The sequence below is a fragment of the Narcine bancroftii genome, chromosome 2 (assembly GCF_036971445.1).
Source record: "Narcine bancroftii isolate sNarBan1 chromosome 2, sNarBan1.hap1, whole genome shotgun sequence".
Taxonomy (NCBI): domain Eukaryota; kingdom Metazoa; phylum Chordata; class Chondrichthyes; order Torpediniformes; family Narcinidae; genus Narcine; species Narcine bancroftii.
Window position 1 is genome coordinate 181,667,598 of NC_091470.1, and position 16,220 is coordinate 181,683,817.

The 16,220-nt window shown below is 49.0% G+C and overlaps 1 protein-coding gene across 2 annotated transcripts in view; it reads left to right on the forward strand.

Moving 5' to 3' along the window:
• The first annotated feature begins 9,888 nt into the window (after nucleotides 1–9,888).
• The window catches only part of abhd16a (abhydrolase domain containing 16A, phospholipase), an 87,258-nt gene continuing 80,926 nt past the window's right edge, over nucleotides 9,889–16,220 (forward strand). For both annotated transcript variants that reach the window (XM_069919494.1, XM_069919497.1), the window contains exon 1: nucleotides 9,889–9,980. In XM_069919494.1, the coding sequence (XP_069775595.1) occupies nucleotides 9,900–9,980 (81 nt within the window). In that variant the 5' untranslated portion in view covers nucleotides 9,889–9,899. The remainder of the gene's footprint in view (nucleotides 9,981–16,220) is intronic.

The window sequence follows — 16,220 nt, forward strand, 5'->3', positions numbered from 1 at the left end:
TGCAATATGTAGCGCCGCGTAGGAAATTCCACTCGTGCTTCGGGCAAAATTTCCTCCGGGACTTTTACGTGCAGCAACCTTGAGGTCTGACGGCCGCTCTTTGTCAGATGGGGGGCGGAGGAGGAAGGGAGGTGTCAGCCTTTCTGTCTCTTTCTCACCCCCACTTCTCCCCTCTTTCGATTTTTCCTGTCTTCTTTCTCTCTCTCTCTCTCTCTCTCTCTCTCTCTCTCTCACACACACACACACACACACACACACACACACACACACACACACAAACAGGAACGCACACACACACACACACACAAACAGGAACACACAGGCGCACACACACACACACACAAACAGGAACACACAGGCACACACACACACAAACAGGAACACACACAGGTGCACACACACACACATACTGCACACAGACACACATACAGGCGCAAGCGCACATACTGCACACACACACACACACAAACAGGAACACACAGGCACACACACACACACAAACAGGAACACACACACACACATACTGCACACAGACACACATACAGGCGCACGCGCACATACTGCACACAGACACTGCACACAGACACACACTACGCACAGACACACATACTGGCACACACCGCACACAGACACACATACAGGCACACACACACACATACAAGCACACACACAGACAGAGACATACACATACAGGCGTGCTCACGCGCACACATACAGGCGCACGCATACTGGCACACACACTGCACACAAACACACTGCACACAGACACACATACAGGCACACACACAAATACAGGCATGCACACACGCTGCACACAGACACAAACAGGCACACACAGTCACACACACTGTCACACACATTCATATGCTGGGTGGGTGGGGGTGGCTGTAGAGAGGGAGAGACATGAGGTGGGTGATGCATCGGCAGAGAGGTGGACGAGAGGGTGAGGCAGGGTGGAGAAGGTGAGAGCAGGGTAGAGAAGAGAAGGGGACACCAAGAGAGAGCCACAAAAGTGGGGGGGGGGGAGAGACTGGAAGAAAGAGGGGGGTCCCCGAGGCAGAGAAACGGGAGAATGGAGGCACCAAGGGAGAGAGAACCTTCAAAGCAAAATAGAGGGAGGAGAGAAGGGGGAAGAATGAAGGGAGTAAGGAGAGCGAACAACAAAAGGGTAGAAAGGGAAAAAAGAAAAGAACAAGGGAGTGAAAGCCAGCGAAGGGTGAATGATGGAAGTGAGGGGTGAGATGGTTGCAGGGGAGGACTGAGGGAGTGGGGATTGATCTGCAGAGGATTCAGTATCATATCCGGGAACACTCCAACAGAGTGAGTGTGTCTGTAGGTGTGTCTTGTGTGCAGCATGTGAGTGTGAGAGTGTGAGACAGTGAGAGGAGGAAAGAGAAGAGGGGGAGAGTGAGTATATGAGAGAGAGAGAGAAAGAGAGGGAGAGAAAGAGAAAGATATACTGCAAATGTTTAAGGTTTGAGCCCTTTATCGAGGTATCTGGATGAAGGGCTCAAGCTGGAAATGGTGGTTCTGTATCTTTATCTTTGATCTATAAAGGACACTGTTTGATGAGTTGAGTTTCTCCAGCTTCACGTTTTTACTTCAACAGCAGTGTCGGCAGACTTTCCTTTCTTACTTCAGACAGAAAGAGAGAGTGTGTGTCTGTGTGAGAGAGAGCGTGTGTCTGTGTGAGAGAGAGCGTATGTCTGTGTGAGAGAGAGCGTGTGTCTGTGTGAGAGAGAGTGTGTCTGTGTGAGAGAGAGAGCATGTTTCTGTGTGAGAGAGAGCGTCTGTGTGAGAGAGCGTGTCAGTGCGAGAGAGAAAGTGTGTTTGTGCAAGAGAGCGTGTGTCTGTGTGAGTGAGCGCCTTTCTGTGTGAAAGAGAGTGTCTGTATGAGAGAGAACGTGTGTCTGTGTGAGAGAAGGTGTGTGTCTGTGAGAGAGAGCGTATGTTTGTGTGAGAGAGCGTGTCTGTGTGAGAGAGAGCGTGTGTCTGTGTGAGACTGTGTGACTGTGTGAGAGAGTGTGTCTGGGTGAGAGAGAGCGTGTGTCTGTGTGAGAGAGAATGTGTGTCTGTGTGAGAGATCGTGTGTCTGTGTGAGAGTGTGTGTCTGTGAGAGAGCGTGTCAGTGCGAGAGAGAAAGTGTGTTTGTGCAAGAGAGCGTGTGTCTGTGTGAGAGAGCGCCTTTCTGTGTGAAAGAGAGTGTCTGTATGAGAGAGAACGTGTGTCTGTGTGAGAGAAGGTGTGTGTCTGTGAGAGAGAGCGTATGTTTGTGTGAGAGAGCGTGTCTGTGTGAGAGAGAGCGTGTGTCTGTGTGAGACTGTGTGACTGTGTGAGAGAGTGTGTCTGGGTGAGAGAGAGCGTGTGTCTGTGTGAGAGAGAATGTGTGTCTGTGTGAGAGAGAATGTGTGTCTGTGTGAGAGATCGTGTGTCTGTGTGAGAGTGTGTGTCTGTGAGAGAGCGTGTGTCTGTGTGAGAGAGAGCATGTCTGTGAGAGAGAGAGCGTGTGTCTGTGTGAGAGAGCATGTGTCTGTGAAAGAGAACGTGTGTCTGTGTGAGAGAAAACGTGTGTGTGAGAGAAAACGTGTGTCTGTGTGAGAGAACATGTGTCTGTGTGAGAGAGCGCATGTGGTTGTGTGAGAGAGCGCCTTTCTGTGTGAAAGAGAGTGTCTGTGTGAGAGAGAACGTGTGCCTGTGTGAGAGAGTGTGTGTCTGTGTGAAAGAGAACATGTGTCTGTGTGAGAGAAGGTGTTTGTCTGTGAGAGAGAGCGTATGTTTGTATGAGAGAGCATGTGTCTGTCTGTGTGAGAGAGCGTGTCTGTGTGAGAGAGAGCGTGTGTCTGTGTGAGACAGAGTGACTGTGTGAGAGAGTGTCTGGGTGAGAGAGAGCGTGTGTCTGTGTGAGAGAGAACGTGTGTCTGTGTGAGAGTGTGTGTCTGTGTGAGAGAGCGTGTGTCTGTGTGAGAGAGAGCGTGTGTCTGTGTGAGAGTGAGAGAGCGTGTGTGAGAGTGTATGTCTGTGTGATAGAGCGTGTGTCTGTGTGAAAGACAACATGTGTCTGTGTGAGAGAACGTGTGACTGTGAGAGAGCGTGTGTCTGTGAGAGAGCGTGTGTGCCTGTGTGAGAGTCTGTGTGAGAGAGAGGGTGTCTGTGTGCGAGAGAGCGTGTCTGTGTGAGAGAGCGTGTCTGTGCGAGAGAGAGTGTCTGTGTGAGAGAGTGTATGTCTGTGTGAGAGAGCGTGTGTCTGTGTGAAAGAGAACATGTGTCTGTGTGTGAGAGAACGTGTGTCTGTGTGAGAGAATGTGTGTCTGTGTGAGAGAGCACGTGTCTGTGTGAGGCAGAGAGTGTCTATGTGAGAGTGAGCGTGTGTCTGTGTGAGAGAGCATGTGTCTGTGTGAGAGAGTGTGTGTCTGTGTGAGAGTGAGTGTGTGTCTGTGTGAGAGAGCGTGTGTGTCTGTGTGAGAGTCTGTGTGAAACAGAGTGTCTGTGTGAGAGAGGGTGTGTGTCTGAGAGAGCGTATGTCTGTGTGAGAGAGCGTATGTCTGTGTGGGAGAGCACGTGTCTGTCTGTGTGAGAGAGCGTGTGTGTGAGAGAGCGTGTCTGTGTGAGAATGTGACTGTGTGAGAAAGTGTGTCTATGTGAGAGAGAGCGTGTGTCTGTGTGAGAGAGCGTGTGTCTGTGTGAGAGAACGTGTGTCTGTGTGAGAGTGTGAGAGATCGTGTGTCTGTGTGAGACTGTGTCTGTGTGAGAGAGCGTGTGTCTGAGAGAGAGCATGTGTCTGTGAGAGAGAGAGCATGTGTCTGTGAGAGAGCGTGTGTCTGTGTGAGAGAGCGTGTGTGTCTGTGTGAGAGTCTGTGTGAGAGAGAGGGTATCTGTGTGCGAGAGAGCGTGTCTGTGCGAGAGAGCGTGTCTGTGCGAGAGAGCGTGTCTGTGCGAGAGAGCGTGTCTGTGCGAGAGAGCGTGTCTGTGCGAGAGAGCGCGTCTGTGCGAGAGAGCGCGTGTCTGTGAAAGAGAGTGTCTGTGTGAGAGAGTGTATGTCTGTGTGAGAGAGCGTGTGTCTGTGTGAGAGAGCGCGTGTCTGTGTGAGGCAGAGAGTGTCTATGTGAGAGAGAGCGTGTGCCTGTGTGAGAGAGTGTGTGTCTGTGTGAGAGTGAGCGTGTGTCTGTGTGAGAGAGTGTGTGTGTCTGTGTGAGAGTCTGTGTGAAAAAGAGAGTGTCTGTGTGAGAGAGGGTGTGTGTCTGTGTGAGAGAGGGTGTGTGTCTGTGAGAGAGCGTATGTCTGTGTGAGAGAGCGTATGTCTGTGAGAGAGAGCACGTGTCTGTCTGTGTGAGAGAGCGAATGTGTGAGAGAGCGTGTGTCTGTGTGAGAGAACGTGTGTCTGTGTGAGAGTGTGAGAGATCGTGTGTCTGTGTGAGACTGTGTCTGTGTGAGAGAGCGTGTGTCTGTGTGAGAGAGAGCATGTGTCTGTGAGAGAGAGAGCATGTGTCTGTGAGAGAGCGTGTGTCTGTGTGAGAGAGCGCATATCTGTGTGAGAGAGCGCGTGTCTGTGTGAGAGATTGCGTGTCTGTGTGAGAGATTGCGTGTCTGTGTGAGAGATTGCGTGTCTGTGAGAGATTGCGTGTCTGTGTGAGAGAGTGTCTGTGTGAGAGATTGTGTGTCTGTGTGAGAGTTTGTGTGTCTGTGTGAGAGCGTGTGTGTCTGTGTGAGAGTCTGTGTGAAAAAGAGAGTGTCTGTGTGAGAGAGGGTGTGTGTCTGTGAGAGAGCGTATGTCTGTGAGAGAGCACGTGTCTGTCTGTGTGAGAGAGCGTATGTGTGAGAGAGCGTGTGTCTGTGTGAGAGAACGTGTGTCTGTGTGAGAGTGTGAGAGATCGTGTGTCTGTGTGAGACTGTGTCTGTGTGAGAGAGCGTGTGTCTGTGTGAGAGAGAGCATGTGTCTGTGAGAGAGAGAGCATGTGTCTGTGAGAGAGCGTGTGTCTGTGTGAGAGAGCGCATGTCTGTGTGAGAGAGCGCGTGTCTGTGTGAGAGATTGCGTGTCTGTGTGAGAGATTGCGTGTCTGTGAGAGATTGCGTGTCTGTGTGAGAGAGTGTCTCTGTGAGAGATTGTGTGTCTGTGTGAGAGTTTGTGTGTCTGTGTGAGAGTGTGTGTCTGTGTGAGAGTGTGTGTCTGTGTGAGAGTGTGTGTCTGTGTGAGAGAGAGCGTGTGTCTGTGTGAGAGAGTGTGTGTCTGTGTGAGAGTCAGCGTGTGTCTGTGTGAGAGTCAGCGTGTGTCTGTGTGAGAGAGGGCGTGTGTCTGTGTGAGAGAGGGCGTGTGTCTGTGTGAGAGAGGGCGTGTGTCTGTGTGAGAGTGAGCGTGTGTCTGTGTGAGAGAGAGCGTGTGTCTGTGTGAGAGAGAGCATGTGTCTGTGTGAGGGAGAGCATGTCTGTGTGAGAGAGAGGGTGTCTGTGTGAGAGAGCGTGTGTCTGTGTGAGAGAGAGTGTATGTCTGTGCGAGAGAGACCGTGTGTCTGTGTGAGAGAGTGCCAGCAAGAGTGAATGTGGGAGAGAGAGTGTGGGAGAGAGAGAGTGTGGGGGAGAGAGAGAGTGTTTTGGAGAGTTAGAGTGGGGAAGAGAGTGTGTGGGAGAGGGAGCATGTGGGAGAGAGAGCGTGTAGGAGAGAGAGTGTGTGGGAGAGAGTGTGTGGGAGAGGGAGCATGTGGGAGAGAGAGCGTGTAGGAGAGAGAGTGTGTGGGAGAGAGAGTGTGTGGGAGAGAGAGTGTGTGGGAGAGAGAGTGTGTGGGAGAGAGTGTGTGTGGGAGAGAGTGTGTGTGGGACAGAGTGTGTGTGGGAGAGAGTTTGTGGGAGAGAGTTTGTGGGAGAGAGAGTTTCGGAGAAAGAGTGGGAGAGAGTGAGGGAGAGAGAGTGTGGGAGAGAGAGAGAGAGAGAGAGTGTGTGTGTGTGTGTGTGTGTGTGGGAGAGAGAGAGAGAGAGAGTGTGTGTGTGTGTGTGTGTGTGTGTGTGTGTGGGAGAGAGAGAGAGAGTGTGTGTGTCAGAGAGTGTGTGTGTCAGAGAGAAGAGAGAGAGAGGGAGAAGCCCTGAACAATGGCCATCCTGTCAGAACATAGTAAGATGGGACTGAAAAAACCCACCAAAATGCTGCAGGAACTCAGAAGTGTCTATTCAAGTTCCCGGCCCTTGAACCAGAAGGGTAGCTGTATCCATTCCCCACTCCTGATGGGGAAGGACGTCAGGGTGACGAGCCCAATATTTTCTCTGGTCGCCCTGCGATGTGGAAATCCCCAGTTGGAAATCCCGGAAGAAGAACAACAAAAAAAATCCCCGTCTTTATTTCCCCTGTGCAATGAGCAGCAAAAGGAAACCAGCAGGCAGACCACCATGATCTCATTCTGGTTTGCTTTGGCGCAACTAAAAATAAACGCACATTTGAGGAGCAAAACCGTAATGTTCTTTCTGCCAAGTTCTCTCTGAGAGAGTTCCCGGTCCGGCGTGCGCCTCGCTAAGTTCTCAGCTGTCACCTCATTCAGAAAGGTGGGCGTTGCTCCCAAAGGCTCCCTGTGACACACAGCAATCTGAGTCACCGAGGACCTGCAGACAAGGTTTCACCATCGGCCCCAAGAGGCCTGGCACGGGGGTACCAACACATACGGAGTGGAAAGCCCTGTGAAAGGTGTTTGAGGAGATTTGGTATGTCTGGAAAACTGCTGCAGGTGCACTGTGGAGAGCATTCTGTCTGGTTGCAACACCCGTCTGGTCTGGAAATGCCAAGGTCCAGGACAGGAATAGATTCCAGAGGGTTGCTAATATGGCCAGCGCCATCATGGGCGCCACTCCATGGAGGACATCTACAAGAGGCCTCTATCCTCAAGGAACCCCCTCAATCACCCCCTCCCCCCTCAATCACCATCCTCAAGGACCCCCCATCACCCCCTCCCCCTCAATCACCCCCTAATCACCCCCCTACCCCAATCACCCCCCAGATCACCCCCCTACCCCCCAAATCACCCCCCTACCCCCCAATCACCCCCTACCCCCAATCACCCCCTACCCCCCAATCACCACATTGCTACGGTCGGGAATGAGGTGCAGGAGACTGAGGGTGAACACCCAGCGGCACCAGGACAGCTTCTTCCCCTCTGCCATCGGGTTTCCGGCTGGATACTGCCCTTTTATTTATTTTTGAAGTGTAATTCATAGCGATTTTTTCCCCTCCTGTGAGGCTGCCTGAAAACAACAAACTGCGTGACATTTTCACAACAATAACTTCTAATTCTGATTGCTCTGGGTGTGGCTGCAGAGAGCAGAAACTCATGACTATTGCCAGCCGAGAACTTTAACCCTTTGTTGAAATTTGTTTTCCTCGCAATAACAATTAGGAATAGCCAATAAAGATAGGCGTTCGCAGCATCACTGCATTCCATAAGTGAATAACACACATGTTAACATTATTTCATCGCTCAGCATCCCAGTCACACCACTATCTGTGGCCTCCTCTTGATCAGGAACAAGTCCACTCAAGTTCAAGTTTATTGTCACCTGCACTGAACGGAAATGAGAAAGTTGGTTTTGTGAGCAATCCAGACTTTTGTTACAGCGGAGGATGGCGGGCGGTTGTACAAAAAGGGGGCAATGGGAGGGAGATTGAAAACTTGGCCGAATGGTGACCAGCAACCACCTCGCTCTCAATGTCACCACAATCAAGGAGCTGATTGGTGACTTCAGGAAGGGAAAACCAGCGATCAGAGGGGTAAGAGGGTAAGCAAATCTCAGGTCTTGGGAGTCACTATATCCCGGACCTGACACGTGACGAAAGCACATCAGCATCTCTACCCTTGCTCCCAGGTTTCAAAGCATAGAACTGTAGAGAGACCACGCCTAGTTCAGTTCTGGTCACCACATTACAGGAAGGCTGGGGAAGCCGCGGAGGAGATTTACCAGGATGTCGCCTGGATTGGAGAATGTGTCTGATGGGGCAAAGTTAGCAGAGCTGGGGTTTATCTCTTGAAATGAGAGGTGACTTAATGGAGGTCTATTAATATATTATAAAAGGCATAGACATGGGAGACAGCCAGCATCTTTTTCCCCAGGGTGGGAGCAGCAAACCCCAGACGACATCTGTACAAAGTTAAGGGAGAAAAATTTAGGGGAGACATCAGGGGTAAGTTTTTTTTTAACCCACAGTGTCGTCGGGTGTCTCTAATACCTTGCTGGGGTGGGGGGGGGGTGAGTGGAGTAGCTCAAGGGGATGTGAGAGGAGCGACCGCTCTCCCTGAGCACATTTTTCAAAAGGGAGCTCCTTTTCCCCCCACCCCTCCCTCCTCAGTCTGACGGTGCTGACCCCCTGATCTGCCTCCCACCACCACCCCTTCCAGTCTGACCCCACCGCCATTCCCCGGTCCGACGTCACTGTCACACACACCCCCCCCACCCCCGGTCCAACACCACCAAAAGGTCAGTGTGACCCACTGCTCGGCTCGCCATCTGATATGTGTGGCGGCGACTTTTAGAGTGCCCGCTCCCCCTAACAAGGGAACCTGGCTACGGCCCTGAAGTGTGGTGGTGGAGGCTGGAACAATAGGGGGCACGTAAGAGACTCTTGGACAGGCACACGGATGAAAGAAAAATAGAGGGTTACGAGATAAGAACAATTTGGGTTTTTTTTTGTAGAATATATAGGTCATCATGGAGACAAAAGGGACTGTTCCGTGCTGTAATGTTCTATGCAACATAAAAGGTGTTCAACCAACTTCTTCCTAGAATACCCCTGAAAACACTGCCTGAACACTTCTGAGTGTATTTTATGGCCTGCTGATCACAAAACTCACCTTAAAATTTTCCTATCACGTACAGTTTTTTAACAGATATAACCTGTTTGGTGATTTCTGGTGGTATTTTAAGCCTTCTTGTATTGGGCAGCCCACACGCGCCTGGGCATGCACTCAGTGCAAATTGCTGGCATGCGTGGAAGTCAGCCCGGGCTAAAATGAAATGTGACAGCAGGATAGAACACAGCAAAAAGTATCCCTTTAAAGCCTATAGATCATCATTTCAGTAATAGGCTAGAATTGAGTAAGGCTATTGAGGAGAGGTCATTTTCTGACACCCGTCTGAAACCTTTCGCTCTTACTCCAAAGATACAGAAATTTCATTCTATGTTAATACAATTTCAAATGGGTAAGGGGTAGAAGTGACCCCTCCCCACCTTTGCATTACATCATTTTATCTTTAAAAAAAATCCATGTTCTCAGCTATGTTTTCTGGTCTTTATCTTACATAAAAGAATGGGACTGTGTTTTTGTCTGGTGAATAATCAACATCACGGGCACCAGTCTTCACTCCATCGAGGACATTGACACGAGGTGGTGGCTCAAAAAAGCAGCCTCTATCCTCAAAGACCCCTGCATCCCCCAGGCCAGGCCCTCTTTGCTCTGCTACCATCAGGGAGGAGGTCCAGGAACCTAAAGACTAGCACCCAGTGATACAAGAATGGCTTCTTCCCCTCTGCCATCAGATTCCCGATGGACCAAATTCACGGCCCTACTTTGACTTTTCGTGCACTATTTTTATATATTGTTGGAAGGTGGTTTTTATAAATGTTTGCACTGAGATGCTGCAGCAAAACGTGGGATAAATTCTAATTCTGAAATTATCTTTGTGTTCACTTTGTGTTCACTATTATCACCCCTAATTTATTTTTCAGGAAGCAAACCGTTTGATTAAAAAAAAGTCCTTGGAAACTGCTGGGCTGCCCAGGAGATCGAGCAGCCACCGCGGAGAGAGGAATTGAATCGTGCGCGCCGATGCTTCGTATCGAACTGAGTGCGGTCGCGTTTTCTCGGCGGGGGGGGGGGGGGGGGAGAGAGAGCGGCGGCCTCGGGGATTCCGTAGTCGAGTGGTCGGCAGGAATGGCAGCGATGGCGGTAGGGCTGCTTCGCTGCATCGTCGGACCGAAGTTGCGGCGGGTTCATCGCGGCGCCGACGGTTCGGTGAGTGGGGTCCGGCTCATTCATAGATTTAAGATGTGGAAGGTTTATTTTATGGGGGGTGGGGGGGGGGTGTGGAGGTAATAGAAGGTTCAAATCGATCCGAGGCCGCTGTCTATCCGGGCTGGGCGCCGAGCTCCCACCCCTGGTATCCTACCGTGCTTCACTATTGGCCAGACACGATGATTGACGAGGTGTTCTGTCTGCGGATTGGCTGCGGTGTCCGTCAATCAAGGAAGGTGCCTCCACCTCCCGCCTCAGGTGACTGCGAAGAGGCTGGAGTGGTAAAATGAATGCAGTTGAGTTCAAAGGGAGGGCAAGAGAGAAATTTGCAGGGAATGTCTTCGGTGGAAGCAAATACGGTGGGAGGGTGCAGTTTGCAACAGGGATGTTAGCATTTGCAATGGGATTCAGCGAGAAATTTGCAATGGAAAGGGAGGTAAAATAGGGATGTTGCAGAGGGAGTTTGCAGTGGAAGGGGGAAAGGTGAGGGATTTGCACTGTGAATGTTACAGAGAGAAACTGAAATGAAAGGGGGCAAGGGGAATGATTTTATGAAGATCATGAAATTCGGGGTTTGTGGCAGCATCACAGTGCAAACGTTTCTGTTCTCACCATCTTACGACATTACTATAAAAAATTAAGATAACTGCACGCAAGGTAAGGCAGTGTTCATTGATCATTCAGGAATTTGGTGGCGGAGCTGTCCTCGACCCTCGTCTTCAGGCTGCTGGACCTTTTCTCCATTGGTAACAGAGTGATTGGCCTGGGTGGTGGTGGGAGTCCTTTGAGGATAGAGGCTGCTTTTTTTTAAAGACACTGCCACAGGTAGGCGTCCTTGATGGAGTGGAGCCTGGTGCGTGTTGGGTCACGGCATCCATGTGGAGGCTCCGGGACAGATCCTCAGAGATGTTGATACCCAGGAATTTGAAGTGGTTGACCCTCTCCACTACTGAGCCCTTGATGAGGACTGAGACAAGATGAAGAGAAGGCCCATATCCACTTAGCTTGCTCTACTATTTGATGTGATCATGGTTGTTTGCTTGTATTATCAGCTCCATGTTCCCATCTAATCTTCCACACCCTTGTTTATCAAGAACCTGTCCACTTCAGTCTTAAAAATATTCAGTTTTTGCTCCTCCACCCTTTAAGTTTTTAATTTGGATGTACAGCACGGTAACAGGCCCTTCCGGCACACAAGTCTGGACTGCCCAAATGCCCCAATACTGGTACATTTTGAACTGTGGCAGGAATCTGGAGGAAACCCACGCAGACATGAGGCGAACGTGCAATCTCCTCACATACAGCGGCTGGATTCAAACCAGGGTCGATGGCACTGTAATAACGTTGCGCCTCCCTTTGAGGAAGAGAATTCTAAAGACGCGAGAAGGAGAGAATTTTAAATGGGCGAACCCTTACTTTTTAAGTCTCTCCTGGTTCTTGGCTCGAAGAAACACCTATATGTTCTATAATTTAAATTAAGCACAAATATCTTGGGACGATTTACTCGGTTCATCAATCTCACAGCCTGCGGGAAGAAGCTATTTCCCAGCCTGGCCATCCTAGTTTTGATGCTCCTTCCTGATGGTAGTGGGTCAAAGATACTGTGTGTTGAATGTAAAGGGTTCTCCATTATTCTTTGAGTCCCTTTTAAGCAACACCCCATGTATTTTGTAGAGGATTGCATAGGCCAGCACAAGGGCCTGCATTGTGCCATAATGTTCCATGTTCCTTTATGTTCTATAAACGTCATCCATAGAGAATAGGGAGTCCCCAGTGATCTTCTCGGCTGTTTTGATGATCTGGTCTGATGATTTGCATATACTGTCCCATACAGTGATGCAGCCAGATGGGTCACTCTCAATGGTGCTCCTGTAAAATGTTGTCAGGATAGGGGGGCCAGTAGCTTTGCCCTTCTCATCCTCTGTAGAAAAAGTAAGGCAGTGTCTTTGGTTCATTGATTATTCAGGAATCTGATGGCGGAGGGGAAGAAGCTAGCTGTCCTTGTGCCGCTGAGTGGTCGTCTTTAGGCTTCCTGACCTTTTCCCTGATGGTAGCAGAGTGAAGAGGGCATGGCCTGGGTGGTGGGGGGGTTTGAGGATGGAGGCTGTTTTTTTAAATATGCCGCCTCATGTCGATGTCCTTGGTGGAGTGAAGTCTGGTGCTTGTAATGTCGCAGGTCGAGTTAACCACCCTCTGGAGTTTGTTCTTGTCCTGAGAGTTGGCTGTTGCATTATCCACAAATTTGACGATCCTATTTGAACTGAACCAGGTGGTGCAGTCGTGAGTCAGCAGCATGAACAGTCATGGGTGGAGTGCCCAGCCCTGAGGGGCGCCAATGCTCACCTGTCCACCTGGACAGACTGGTCCTTCTGTCAAGAAACCCAGAATCCAGTAGCAGAGCTGGGTTGCTGCATGTCAGTGGGGACAATTTATCCACCAGGTATGATCGTGGAGGGCGCTTCCGAAGGAAGGTTGTCTCAAGCTCCCACCCATCATGTCTTTGTGGAAGGGGGAGGAAACTAGAGCACCCAGAGGAAACCCACATGGAGAACGTGCAAACTCCATGTGGATAGCGCCGGAGGTCAGGGTCGAGCTTGGGTCATCAGATTTTAGATTTATTGTCAAGAGTACGTACATGACATCACATGCAACCCTGAGATTCTTTATCCTGCGGGCGTGGCAGAATTACCACCAATTGGCAGTGCAAAAGAAACTGTACACAGTGTAAACATATAAACAAATAAACAGATAATTAATGTAAACAAACTGACTTTGCAATACAGAGAGAACAAAGAAAACCAATAAAGTGCACAAGTCAGAGGATTTAAATGAATCCCTGATTGAGTTTGTTGTGGAGTAGTCTGATGGTGGAGGGGGAGCTGCTGTTCCTGAACCTGGTGGGTACGAGTCTTGGGGCACCGATACCTCTTTCCTGATGGCAGAAGCGAGAACAGAGCGAATGCTGGGTGGTGGGGATCCTTGATGATTGCTGCTGCTCTCCGATGGCAGTGTTCCCTATAGATGTACTCAATAGTATTTGCCTGTGATGTCCTGGGCTGCCTTCACTACCTTTTGGAGGGCTTTATGCTCAGAGATATTGGTTTCCCCCCATACCAGACCATATCAGCGGGGCGAGACGGCAGTTACACCAGCTCTGCCAATGCGTTGCCCTCAGATACAGGATGATGCCCTTTGTCACTCCTCTGTGATGTAGTTTAGCACCAAGTCACAGTGCTACAGGTGTGTAGTTCTTGACTCCCTTGCCTCAGTTCTTTGCGTTCTTTTGCCCCTGTGCTACTCACTTCACACCAATGACTGTGTGGCTTGGTACGACAATATCTCCATCTACAAATTCACTGACATATCACGGTAGAGTTGTATAAAAAAAAGGGGGGGATGAGACAGAATACAGGAAACAGCTTGGCTGAATGGTGGACCAACAACAACCTCGCACTCATTGTCACCAAAACCAAGGAGCTGATTGTTGACATCAGGAAAGAAAAACCAGAGGTGTGCGATCCAGTGATCATTAGGGGAACAGAGGTGGAGAGGGTGAATAAATTCTTGGGAGTCACTATCAGAGAATCTTTCCTGGACCCAGCACACTAATCGCATCTTGAAGAAAGCACGTCAGCACCTCTACTTCAGGAGTTTGTGGAGGTTTTGTGCAACACCAGAAACCCTGGCAGATTTTTATAGAGGTGTGATGGAAAGAGTGCTGACTGGTGGCATCGGGGTCTGGTATGGGGGAACACCAAATAAGCCCTGCAAATGGTAGTGGACATAGCCCAGGAGATCACGGGCAAAACATCTATGGGGAACAAAGCTGTCGGAGAGCAGCAGCAATTATCACTGTTCTCGCTGCTGCCATCAGGAAAGAGGTATCGATGCCACAAGGCTCGCACCACCAGGTTCAGGAACAGCTGCTGCCCCTCCACCATCGGACCCCTCAACAACAAACTCAGAGACTCATTTAAGGACTCTTACTTCTGCAATTTATTGATATCCCCCCCCGTATTGCACAGTCGGTTTGTTTACCGTTCTTTATTAGTTTACACGTGTATTGTTTTTTGCACTACCCATAAGTGGTAATTCTGCCTGTTCAACAGGAAAAAGAATCTCAGGGTTGTATGTAATGTTGTGTACGTACTCTGACAATAAATCTGAAATTTAGTTCCCTGAGACTGGTGACACGGGTGGTGAGGAAGGTGTTTGGCACACTTCATATTCAGGGCATTGAAAACAGGGGTTGGAATGTTATTGTTGAAAATACATTGGTGAAGCTACATTTGAACTACTGTGCACAATTCTGGCTGGCTTGCCGTGGGAAGAATGTCACTCTACTAGAAAGGCTGTCAAAAGATTCATGAGAATGTCCTCTGGACTGGAGGCCCTGAGTCATATTTTACGGGAGCACAGTTTGAGATTGTCCTGTCAGGCTGCATTGGACTGGAAGTCGATGCAGAGGATCATCAAGATGGCCGAGAAGAACACTGGGGTCTCCCTTCCTTCAATTGACGACGGAAACGTTGCGGAAGTAGGCCTCATAGAATTATTAATGACCCCCTGTCCTCCACCACACACTACCTTTGACCCGCTACCGTCAGGAAGGAGGTACAGGAGCCTCAAAATCAGGACGGCCAGGCTGGGAAACAGCTTCTTCCCGCAAGCTGGGAGATTGATGAACAATGTCTTGTAACCCTGGATCTCTTATAAATTCAACTGAGTAAAAATATATTTATCTGAGATTATATTTCTTTTTTTAATATATTTTTATTAACTTGAGAGTAATATTACATGCCATATATAGAACAGAGAATAATCATCAATCTTTTTTTGAATATTTAATATTTGATTTTCCAAAGCCATTAAACAAAATATTACATTCTCTTTCCATGTATATGATTTCCCCCTCCCCTCCCTATCCCTTAAATTATTCAAATACCAAAATATAAAAATACAAATACCACCTAAATACCGACAAAGACGACGATCCTCCTCGAGGCTAGAGGACCTCGGATATGAAATGAAGATAAGTTGGTGTCGTCTGCACCGCATTCCCCATTTCATACTCTTAAACCTTTACCTTGCTGGGACGGTCGGATTTGTTTGTTTTTCTCTTATTCGGTGGGGGGGAGGACGTGATGAATCGTGCCCCTGTGTGCTTCAGACACGGTTGCCACCCTTCGACGAACGCGCCATCTCCCTTCCGTAAACTGTCGGTGATTTTCTCCAGGGGAAGGCAACCCTGAATTTCCGTATTCCATCGTGTGACATTTAGCGTCCAACGTCACCACTATTCCCTTCCTGGCTACTGACAAGGCGACCTTCACAAACTGAACTGGGTGAATAATCATCAGTCTTCATGCATTAACATACAGAATATGAATCGTGAGCTAAGGATACAGTGTAATAGATACATTAATCATTATTAATTAGAGGAGCTTCAGTTCGTGTTCTATTATTAGAAAATGATTCTGATAAGATATAAAATGATCCATGTATTAAGAAAAAGACCCACCCACCCCGCCCTCCACTAATCCCATCCATCCCAACTCGATCAACAGCAAATTAAAAAATAGGGGGAAATAAGCCAGGGATTGAGTTTCAACCTCAGCACGTTGAGCAGACAACATCCAAAGCACTCAAGCTTGGGTAACCGAATGGTGATGCTGATCATTGAATGGGCCCCATAAATTGTCAAGGTTGATCATAGTTTCTTTAATCATATATTTGATTTTCTCCAAGTTCAAGCAAGTCACAATAACTCGTATCCAACGCACGTGTGCCGGTGGTAGACTGCCCTTCCATTTAATTAAAGACTACAACTCTTCTCTGAGTTTGGTTCAAGGAAATCTTTTCCAATTGAGAATAGCCAAACCGAGCAATACAGGGACAAGGGTCTATCTTGAAACCATCTGAAAAAAAATCGTCCCCAAAACATATGAACCAGTGATGCCTCATGAATTTTATATTTGATCGATGTCTGAATAAAAACAGGATAATTTCACCTTAGGCCAGTGTATTCTATATGCCACTTTGAATTGCAATAGCCAACGTCGTGCATAAAATGAGGTGTTGTTAAGTCAAGAGTCATATCCCATTCCTCATCCCAGTATTTCTATGCACGTACAGGTGCTCCCCTATTTACGATGGTCTGACTTATTACGATGGTTCAAATCCGTGCTTTCAGTTTCGAATTCTGATCTGTTCCCACACTTGCGATATGCGGTACACTAC